The sequence below is a fragment of the Oncorhynchus clarkii genome, chromosome 26, assembly GCF_045791955.1.
Source record: "Oncorhynchus clarkii lewisi isolate Uvic-CL-2024 chromosome 26, UVic_Ocla_1.0, whole genome shotgun sequence".
Classification (NCBI taxonomy): Eukaryota; Metazoa; Chordata; class Actinopteri; order Salmoniformes; family Salmonidae; genus Oncorhynchus; species Oncorhynchus clarkii.
The window spans coordinates 13750821-13763412 of NC_092172.1; the positions used below are offsets into that span (position 1 = coordinate 13750821).

General features: G+C 48.4%; 1 protein-coding gene across 2 annotated transcripts in view; it reads left to right on the forward strand.

The window, feature by feature from the left end:
- Positions 1-12592, forward strand: part of LOC139384904 (protein ENTREP2-like) — a 143314-nt gene that overhangs the window by 106152 nt on the left and 24570 nt on the right. For both annotated transcript variants that reach the window (XM_071129805.1, XM_071129804.1), the window contains exon 3: positions 7583-7693. In XM_071129805.1, coding sequence (XP_070985906.1) covers positions 7583-7693 — 111 coding nt within the window. The remainder of the gene's footprint in view (positions 1-7582; positions 7694-12592) is intronic.

Below are 12592 nucleotides of genomic sequence, written 5' to 3' on the forward strand. Positions count from 1 at the left end.
ACACGTATACATACAGGGGCAGAAAATACACGTATACATACAGGGGCAGAGAGTACACATATACATACAGGGGCAGAGAGTACACATATACATACAGGGGCAGAGAGTACACATATACATACAGGGGCAGAGAGTACACGTATACATACAGGGGCAGAGAGTACACATATACATACAGAGGCAGAGAGTACACATATACATACAGGGGCAGAGAGTACACATATACATACAGGGGCAGAGAGTACACGTATACATACAGGGGCAGAGAGTACACATATACATACAGAGGCAGAGAGTACACATATACATACAGGGGCAGAGAGTACACGTATACATACAGGGGCAGAGAGTACACATATACATACAGGGGCAGAGAGTACACATATACATACAGGGGCAGAGAGTACACATATACATACAGGGGCAGAGAGTACACATATACATACAGGGGCAGAGAGTACACGTATATATACAGGGGCAGAGAGTACACGTATACATACAGGGGCAGAGAGTACACATATACATACAGGGGCAGAGAGTACACATATACATACAGGGGCAGAGGGTACACGTGTACATACAGGGGCAGAGAGTACACATATACATACAGGGGCAAAGAGTACACATATACATACAGGGGCAGAGAGTACACATATACATACAGGGGCAGATAGTACACAGACACATACAGGGGCAGAGAGTACACGTATACATACAGGGGCAGAGAGTACACGTATACATACAGGGGCAGAGAGTACACATATACATACAGGGGCAGAGAGTACACATATACATACAGGGGCAGATAGTACACGTATACATACAGGGGCAGAGAGTACACGTATACATGCAGGGGCAGAGAGTACACGTATACATACAGGGGCAGAGAGTACACGTATACATACAGGGGCAGAGAGTACACGTATACATACTTGGGCAGAGAGTACACGTATACATACAGGGGCAGAGAGCACACGTATATATACAGGGGCAGAGAGTACACATATATATACAGGGGCAGAGAGTACACATATACATACAGGGGCAGAGAGTACACATATACATACAGGGGCAGAGAGTACACGTATATATACAGGGGCAGAGAGTACACATATACATACAGGGGCAGAGAGTACACATATACGTACAGGGGCAGAGAGTACACATATACATACAGGGGCAGAGAGTACACATATACATACAGGGGCAGAGAGTACATGAATGCATACAGGGGAAGAGAGTACACATATACAGGGGCAGAGAGTACACATATACATACAGGGGCAGAGAGTACACATATACAGGGGCAGAGAGTACACATATACATACAGGGGCAGAGAGTACACATATACATACAGGGGCAGAGAGTACACATATACAGGGGCAGAGAGTACACATATACAGGGGCAGAGAGTACACATATACATACAGGGGCAGAGAGTACACATATACAGGGGCAGAGAGTACACATATACATACAGGGGCAGAGAGTACACATATACATACAGGGGCAGAGAGTACACGTATATATACAGGGGCAGAGAGTACACATATACATACAGGGGCAGAGAGTACACGTATACATACAGGGGCAGAGAGTACACATATACATACAGGGGCAGAGAGTACACATATACATACAGGGGCAGAGAGTACACGTATACATACAGGGGCAGAGAGTACACATATACATACAGGGGCAGAGAGTACACATATACATACAGGGGCAGAGAGTACACGTATACATACAGGGGCAGAGAGTACACGTATACATACAGGGGCAGAGAGTACACATATACATACAGGGGCAGAGAGTACACATATACATACAGGGGCATAGAGTACACATATACGTACAGGGGCAGAGAGTACACATATACGTACAGGGGCAGAGAGTACACATATACATACAGGGGCAGAGAGTACACATATACATACAGGGGCAGAGAGTACACGTATACATACAGGGGCAGAGAGTACACGTATTCATACAGGGGCAGAGAGTACACGTATACATACAGGGGCAGAGAGTACACATATACATACAGGGGCAGAGAGTACACATATACATACAGGGGCAGATAGTACACGTATACATACAGGGGCAGAGAGTACACGTATAAGTACAGGGGCAGAGAGTACACGTATACATATAGGGGCAGAGAGTACACATATACGTACAGGGGCAGAGATTACACGTATACGTACAGGGGCAGAGAGTACACATATACGTACAGGGGCAGAGAGTACACGTATACATACAGGGGCAGAGAGTACACGTATACATACAGAGGCAGAAAATACACATATACATACAGGGGCAGAGAGTACACATATACATACAGGGGCAGAGAGTACACATATACATACAGGGGCAGAGAGTACACGTATACATACAGGGGCAGAGAGTACACATATACATACAGAGGCAGAGAGTACACATATACATACAGGGGCAGAGAGTACACATATACATACAGGGGCAGAGAGTACACGTATACATACAGGGGCAGAGAGTACACATATACATACAGAGGCAGAGAGTACACATATACATACAGGGGCAGAGAGTACACGTATACATACAGGGGCAGAGAGTACACATATACATACAGGGGCAGAGAGTACACATATACATACAGGGGCAGAGAGTACACATATACGTACAGGGGCAGAGATTACACGTATACGTACAGGGGCAGAGAGTACACATATACGTACAGGGGCAGAGAGTACACGTATACATACAGGGGCAGAGAGTACACGTATACATACAGGGGCAGAAAATACACATATACATACAGGGGCAGAGAGTACACATATACATACAGGGCAGAGAGTACACATATACATACAGGGGCAGAGAGTACACGTATACATACAGGGGCAGAGAGTACACATATACATACAGAGGCAGAGAGTACACATATACATACAGGGGCAGAGAGTACACATATACATACAGGGGCAGAGAGTACACGTATACATACAGGGGCAGAGAGTACACATATACATACAGAGGCAGAGAGTACACATATACATACAGGGGCAGAGAGTACACGTATACATACAGGGGCAGAGAGTACACATATACATACAGGGGCAGAGAGTACACATATACATACAGGGGCAGAGAGTACACATATACATACAGGGGCAGAGAGTACACATATACATACAGGGGCAGAGAGTACACGTATATATACAGGGGCAGAGAGTACACGTATACATACAGGGGCAGAGAGTACACATATACATACAGGGGCAGAGGGTACACATATACATACAGGGGCAGAGAGTACACATATACATACAGGGGCAGAGGGTACACGTGTACATACAGGGGCAGAGAGTACACATATACATACAGGGGCAAAGAGTACACATATACATACAGGGGCAGAGAGTACACATATACATACAGGGGCAGATAGTACACAGACACATACAGGGGCAGAGAGTACACGTATACATACAGGGGCAGAGAGTACACGTATACATACAGGGGCAGAGAGTACACATATACATACAGGGGCAGAGAGTACACGTATACATACAGGGGCAGAGAGTACACGTATACATACTTGGGCAGAGAGTACACGTATACATACAGGGGCAGAGAGCACACGTATATATACAGGGGCAGAGAGTACACGTATATATACAGGGGCAGAGAGTACACGTATACATACAGGGGCAGAGAGTACACATATACATACAGGGGCAGAGAGTACACATATACATACAGGGGCAGAGAGTACACGTATATATACAGGGGCAGAGAGTACACATATACATACAGGGGCAGAGAGTACACATATACGTACAGGGGCAGAGAGTACACATATACATACAGGGGCAGAGAGTACACATATACAAACAGGGGCAGAGAGTACATGAATGCATACAGGGGAAGAGAGTACACATATACAGGGGCAGAGAGTACACATATACATACAGGGGCAGAGAGTACACATATACAGGGGCAGAGAGTACACATATACATACAGGGGCAGAGAGTACACATATACATACAGGGGCAGAGAGTACACATATACAGGGGCAGAGAGTACACATATACAGGGGCAGAGAGTACACATATACATACAGGGGCAGAGAGTACACATATACAGGGGCAGAGAGTACACATATACATACAGGGGCAGAGAGTACACATATACATACAGGGGCAGAGAGTACACGTATATATACAGGGGCAGAGAGTACACATATACATACAGGGGCAGAGAGTACACGTATACATACAGGGGCAGAGAGTACACATATACATACAGGGGCAGAGAGTACACATATACAGGGGCAGAGAGTACACATATACAGGGGCAGAGAGTACACATATACATACAGGGGCAGAGAGTACACATATACAGGGGCAGAGAGTACACATATACATACAGGGGCAGAGAGTACACATATACATACAGGGGCAGAGAGTACACGTATATATACAGGGGCAGAGAGTACACATATACATACAGGGGCAGAGAGTACACGTATACATACAGGGGCAGAGAGTACACATATACATACAGGGGCAGAGAGTACACATATACATACAGGGGCAGAGAGTACACGTATACATACAGGGGCAGAGAGTACACGTATACATACAGGGGCAGAAAGTACACGTATACATACAGGGGCAGAGAGTACACATATACATACAGGGGCATAGAGTACACATTTACATACAGGGGCAGAGAGTACACGTATATATACAGGGGCAGAGAGTACACATATACATACAGGGGCAGAGAGTACACATATACAGGGGCAGAGAGTACACATATACATACAGGGGCAGATTAATTAAGCCTACTACTGGACCAAAAAAATACCTCAATGGACATTCTCCATTGAAAATACTTTTCCGGGATTTGGCTGTGTCTGTGAAACCGCCCCATGGACACACAAATATTCAATACATTATCTTTCTCTGGTCTTCTGATCTAACTCTTCAAACTGTTTTCTTCATCCCTCTTCATGTTTTAGTTTTTAATTACTAGATTTGTAGCAGCTGAATTGAGTCTTAAAGACCTGAGTCTTAAAGACCTGAATCTTATTATATAAGTCCAACTGAAACCACCATCTCTCTATCCGTCTCAACCCCATATTGGCTATTATGTCACGGTTCTCATTGAAAAGACATGGAGTTAATTGGATGTAGTTATATTTCTACTGACAACCAGCTACTGTCAGTGTCATGCCAGTGTCATCCTGTGTGTTATTGTACCCCGGGCATTTCCTCCAAGGGCACACAGCCAGGGAATAATGCCTGGGGTAGTGTGTTTCTCCACTGATTCCGTGGTCTACCTCCATCGAACCGTACCGATCAACCTTTCAATTCTACAATTTCCTGGCATGGTCAAAAGCACTTAACCGTATCTCTCCATCTGTTTACCCCATCTCTCCCTCTGTCCCTCCTCGTTCCCTCGCTCCCTCTCCTCCTCTCCATCTCTACTGTTGTCTGTTTGTCAACCTCTTTTTCAGTTAATGTGTCTTGTCCCTCCCTCCCTCCCTCCCTCCCACCCCCAGGCTGGGCTGGTGTCCCCTTGTCCCTCCCACCCCCAGGCTGGGCTGGTGTCCCCTGTGTCCCTCCCACCCCCACCCCCAGACTGGGCTGGTGTCCCCTGTGTCCCTCCCCTCCCTCCCACCCCCAGACTGTGCTGGTGTCCCCTGTGTCCCTCCCCTCCCTCCCACACCCCACCCCCAGGCTGGGCTGGTGTCCCATGTGTCCCTCCCACCCCCAGGCTGGGCTGGTGTCCCCTTGTCCCTCCCAACCCCAGGCTGGGCTGGTGTCCCCTTGTCCCTCCCACCCCCAGACTGGGCTGGTGTCCCCTGTGACCCTCCCACCCCCAGGCTGGGCTGGTGTCCCCTGTGTCCCTCCCCTCACTCCCACACCCCACCCCCAGGCTGGGCTGGTGTCCCATGTGTCCCTCCCACCCCCAGGCTCGGCTGGTGTCCCCTGTGACCCTCTCACCCCCCACCCCCAGGCTGGGCTGGTGTCCCATGTGTCCCTCCCACCAGCCACCCCCAGGCTGGGCTGGTGTCCCCTGTGTCCCTCCCTCCTCCCACCCCCCACCCCCAGGCTGGGCTGGTGTCCCCTGTGTCCCTCGCTCCTCCCTCCTCCCACCCCCAGGCTGGTCTGGGGTCCCCTGTATCCCTCCCTCCTCCCTCCTCCCACCCCCAGGCTGGGCTGGTGTCCCCTGTGTCCCTCCCTCCTCCCACCCCCCACACCCAGGCTGGGCTGGTGTCCCCTGTGTCCCTCCCTCCTCCCACCCCCCACCTCCAGGCTGGGCTGGTGTCCCCTGTGTCCCTCCCTCCTCCCACCCCCAGGCTGGGCTGGTGTCCCCTGTGTCCCTCCCTCCTCCCACCCCCAGGCTGGTCTGGTGTCCCCTGTATCCCTCCCTCCTCCCACCCCCAGGCTGGGCTGGTGTCCCCTGTGTCCCTCCCTCCTCCCACCCCCCACACCCAGGCTGGGCTGGTGTCCCCTGTGTCCCTCCCTCCTCCCACCCCCCACCTCCAGGCTGGGCTGGTGTCCCCTGTGTCCCTCCCTCCTCCCTCCTCCCACCCCCAGTCTGGGCTGGTGTCCCCTGTGTCCCTCCCTCCTGGCCCTCCAGTCTGGGTTAATGCTGGGGGCAGCACCAGGACCAGGACCGGGGCTGTAAATCAAACAGGCTACAGTATGTGTGGACGAAGGCCAGGGCTGATATACAGGATCCTGCTCTGCCTTGTAATCTACTGGCGGAGGCCTCTGACTGCTTTAAACCCATTCTATTACACTTGAACTGTAATTTAAAGGAGCCCAAATGTTCACTCTATTTCTCCTCACAGGATGGATTTCCCGGGACTGTCGGCTATGAAATAATGATAATTGTTTTTAATGGGAGACTAGAGGGGGAACATGGAGGTAGCTACTGTGGTGACAGTGCAGAGAGGGGGGGAATTGCCACAGAAGAGATATATCAGGCTGTTGGGAAGCAGTAGTGTTGATTGGAGTTGGGCTGAGGAATTAGGAGGAGATTGGTTCCTCTACCTGACCATCCATCATCAGGGCTTTAGGTCTTCAGGTGACACTGGATACGAAAGGCATCGTGAGAAAATATATATGGGTATCAAGGACAGTCCTGTAACTATAAGGGACAATGTTACTGGTAGCAATGTAAAGAATTGGTCTGTCAAATGTCAATATGTATGCGTGGTGTTTGTGCTCTTAACCTCTGAGCAGATGGGTTAGCCATGGGTTAGATTAAGTTTATCGTAGATGGACTTAATTCGTTTGAGAAAAACGGTTATTGATTTCTGTGATAATCTGCTGCCTTTTCCTCCCCCTGATGACTCAATGTAATCAGTCAATCAGTCAATATTGATTGGTGAAGCCTTCCCTCTCACAGTAGCCATGCATAAAAAAACACATTACTGCCTACCAGAAGACAACATGCACATTAAATCAACTGGTGAATCTCTGTACATTCCCTAGAGGAATAACCCATGTTATGGCTGTATTGTGTTGGTCAACTGTTGCTCTATAAATCCCAACATCTCTATTCCGTCTCAATAGATCACCTTCTTCATGCTGCTGTCGGCGGTGTGTGTGATGCTCAACCTGGCTGGCTCCATCCTGTCCTGCCAGAACGCTCAGTTGGTCAACTCCCTGGAGGACTGTCAGCTGGTGAGAGACCAGTGCCCTGCCCCTCTACCCCCTCTGTCCCCCCTGCATGTGCCCTATCTCTCCCATCTACAGGGGCCAGTACTGGTTCCCTATTGTTAAAGGAATTTCATTCCTATATGTTCATCAACCAATTCAATTAAAACACTCTGCCCATTTCTAAGAATTTGTAAGATACTTATTTGCATAAAATGGACAGAAACTAGTCTCAAAATCAATCAATAGCGTTTATTCTCAAGAGTACTGATCATAGTACAATTTACATCAGGTTATATACTAAAAATGACATCATAGGTTTTAAAATGTCCTTCCTCCACTCCGATACAATGGCAGTATAGTTCACAAGCCTTCCCACATTGTCTACCACCTGTTAAATAATCTACTACTAGCCCAAGGTCTCTCCCCTCCCTGGGTAGAGACAGGATGTCCTGTAAGGAACACAGTATTCCAGCCGGTCTGACGATAACTCCATTCGTTTCTAACAAGGAACAGACAGTCTTTGTTCTAATTCTTGATTATAATTACACACATTATATTCAGTACTATGATTATAATAAGATTCATACATCCATACAGTAACATAGTAGTATTCTGTTTAGTTGTAGTTTTAAGCTAAATGTATACATAATTTAGTCATTATTCATCAAAATCCCATAACACCTATCTCTCCCATCTACTGGTTCCCTATCTCTCCCATCTACAGGGGCCAGTACTGGTGCCTTATCTCTCCCATCTACAGGGGCCAGTACTGGTTCCCTATCTCTCCCATCTTAACAGGGGCCGGTGGATGCGGTGGGGCCCCTGTTCATATGAAGGAGGTGTGGCACCTGGTGTTGAAAGGCCCTAGCCTGTCTGGGATCTGTCAGTCTCACACACCAGTTTAATCAGTCTGCAGAGCCCCGCCCCACCCGCCCAGCTCACAGTAAAAATGAATCTTAACACCCACCACTCCCACGTCCTTCTCAGTGTGGCTCAGTGCCGTCTGTCTGTCTGTCTGTCTGATTACCCACTGGAGTTCATAGTTTAATTATTAAGAAAAACATAATAATCCGCCGTCTGGGGAGAGTGAGTGCTTTCAATTTGTCTGCTGTCTGCGGCAGGTTTCATTTCTGTTCCCGATGTCAGCCGGCATGGCAGAACGTATGTGTCAGGATCAGGCTTGGGAAGGAGTTGCGTACCTCATACTTCCATAGATTACATGAATCTACAGACTCATGACAAGAGTAAAGTTCCTAGATCAACTATGCTGTTAGGGCCATAGAAAATCACAGTTCTCAAAGTCCTCTAAAGGGGCTTTCTCTGTAAAAGAAAAGACTGAAATACATACATTCTGGACCCATTTAATTAGTGTTTAATAAACAATAAATAATGAATAGCTTTTGGGGGATTAAATATGGAAGCAAATATTTGAATACAGTACTTCTCTACATGGCTCCAGCTCTGAATAGCGCAATGTGCTTGTATACTGTGTATTGTGTGTGCTGAATGGATGGCTATGAAGGGATTATTTATAGCAGAACAACAGCTCAAGCCCCTAGCCTGCCTATTCTGTTCTGTGACCACTGTGTTGTGTGGGGTTGTATCAGCACTGCAGTCAGCGGCGGCTCCACAGGATATCCTGCATTCCCTTATCCAGAATATGGCCCGTTGTACCATCTCTCTCCCCAGCTTCAGTGTGCCCCAGCACCAAGCTCAGACAAACCCAGTAGCACAGACCCAGTAGCACAAACAGACCCAGTAGCACAGACATACCTAGTAACACAGACAGACCTAGTAACACAGACAGACCCAGTAGCACAGACCCAGTAGCACAGACAGACCCAGTAACACAAACAAACCCAGTAGCACAGACCCAGTAACACAGACAGACCCAGTAACACAGACAGACCCAGTAGCACAGACAGACCCAGTAGCACAGACCCAGTAGCACAGACAGACCCAGTAAAACAGACAGACCCAGGAACACAGACAGACCCAGTAGCACAGACAGACCTAGTAACACAGACAGACCCAGTAGCACAGACAGACCTAGTAACACAGACAGACCTAGTAACACAGACAGACCTAGTAACACAGACAAACCCAGTAGCACAGACCCAGTAGCACAGACAGACCCAGTAAAACAGGCAAACCCAGTAGCACAGACCCAGTAGCACAGACAGACCCAGTAGCACAGACAGACCTAGTAACACAGACAGACCCAGTAGCACAGACAGACCCAGTAGCACAGACAGACCCAGTAACACAGACAGACCCAGTAACACAGACAGACCCGGTAACACAGAGAGACCCGGTAACACAGAGAGACACAGTAGCACAGACAGACCCAGTAACACAGACAGACCTAGTAACACAGACAGACCTAGTAACACAGACAGACCTAGTAACACAGACAGACCTAGTAACACAGACAAACCCAGTAGCACAGACAGACCCAGTAGCACAGACAGACCCAGTAACACAGACAGACCCAGTAACACAGACAGACCCAGTAGCACAGACAGACCCAGTAACAGACAGACCCAGTAACTCAGAGAGACCTAGTAACACAGACAGACCCAGTAGCACAGACAGACCCAGTAGCACAGACAGACCCAGTAGCACAGACAGACCCAGTAGCACAGACAGACCCAGTAGCACAGACAGACCCAGTCTGTGTTACTGGGTCTGTCTGTGCTACTGGGTCTGACTGTGTTACTAGGTCTGTCTGTGCTACTGGGTCTGTCTGTGTTACTGGGTCTGTCTGTGCTACTGGGTCTGTCTGTGCTACTGGGTCTGTCTGTGTTACTGGGTCTGTCTGTGTTACTGGGTCTGTCTGTGTTACTGGGTCTGTCTGTGCTACTGGGTCTGTCTGTGTTACTGGGTCTGTCTGTGTTACTGGGTCTGTCTGTACTACTAGGTCTGTCTGTGTTACTGGGTCTGTCTGTGCTACTGGGTTTGTCTGTGTTACTAGGTCTGTCTGTGTTACTAGGTCTGTCTGTGTTACTAGGTCTGTCTGTGTTACTAGGTCTGTCTGTGTTACTGGGTCTGCCTGTGCTACTGTGTCTCTCTGTGTTACCGGGTCTCTCTGTGTTACCGGGTCTCTCTGTGTTACTGGGTCTGTCTGTGTTACTGTGTCTGTCTGTGTTACTGGGTCTGTCTGTGCTACTGGGTCTGTGCTACTGGGTCTGTCTGTGTTACTGGGTCTGTCTGTGCTACTGGGTCTGTCTGTGTTACTAGGTCTCTCTGGGTTACTGGGTCTGTCTGTGTTACTGGGTCTGTCTGTGTTACTGGGTCTGTCTGTGTTACTGGGTCTGTCTGTGCTACTGGGTCTGTCTGTGCTACTGGGTCTGTCTGTGCTACTGGGTCTGTCTGTGTTACTAGGTCTGTCTGTGCTACTGGGTATGTCTGTGCTACTGGGTCTGTGCTACTGGGTTTGTCTGTGTTACTGGGTCTGTCTGTGCTACTGGGTCTGTGCTACTGGGTTTGTCTGTGTTACTAGGTCTGTCTGTGTTAGTAGGTCTGTCTGTGTTACTTGGTCTGTCTGTGTTACTGGGTCTGTCTGTGCTACTAGGTCTGTGCTACTGGGTCTGTCTGTCTGTGTTACTAGGTCTGTCTGTGCTACTGGGTCTGTCTGTGCTACTTGGTTTGTCTGTGCTACTGGGTTTGTCTGTGTTACTAGGTCTGTCTGTGTTACTGGGTCTGTCTGTGCTACTAGGTCTGTGCTACTGGGTCTGTCTGTGTTACTATGTCTGTATGTGCTACTGGTAACACAGACAGACCCAGTAGCACAGACCTAGTAGCACAGACAGACCCAGTAACACAGACAGACCTAGTAACACAGACAGACCTAGTAACACAGACAGACCCAGTAACACAGACAGACCCAGTAGCACAGACCCAGTAGCACAGACATACCCAGTAGCACAGACAGACCTAGTAACACAGACAGACCCAGTAGCACAGACAGACCCAGTAGCACAGACAGACCCAGTAGCACAGACCCAGTAGCACAGACAGACCCAGTAACACAGACAAACCCAGTAGCACAGACCCAGTAGCACAGACATACCCAGTAGCACAGACAGACCTAGTAACACAGACAGACCCAGTAGCACAGACAGACCCAGTAGCACAGACAGACCCAGTAGCACAGACAGACCCAGTAACACAGACAGACCCAGTAACACAGACAGACCCAGTAACTCAGAGAGACCTAGTAACACAGACAGACCCAGTAGCACAGACAGACCCAGTAACACAGACAGACCCAGTAGCACAGACCCAGTAGCACAGACAGACCCAGTAACACAGACAGACTCAGTAACACAGACAGACCCAGTAACACAGAGAGACCTGGTAACACAGAGAGACCCGGTAACACAGAGAGACCCGGTAACACAGAGAGACACAGTAGCACAGACAGACCCAGTAACACAGACAGACCTAGTAACACAGACAGACCTAGTAACACAGACAGACCTAGTAACACAGACAGACCCAGTAGCACAGTCAGACCCAGTAGCACAGACAGACCCAGTAACACAGACAGACCCAGTAACACAGACAGACCTAGTAGTACAAACAGACCCAGTAACACAGACAGACCCAGTAACACAGACAGACCCAGTAACACAGACAGACCCAGTAGCAGGGGAAGCAAAGACAACTAGGCTCTAATTATATTGATTCTTTGTTTTATTCTTATCATTTTAGAACATTGCAAATAACACAAATCTGTCAAGCAGAAAGGATAAGAGGAAAGCAAATCATCATAGTAGTTAAACTGAGGATGGTTCTCCTCACATGACTGCTGTTGGTAATTGCACTGAGGATCTGCTATTCTAGCCACATTAATCACATGGGAATTCTAATTTAGTTGGTCTAATCAATTAAACATTCTGGCATTGTTTGCTGGCTTTG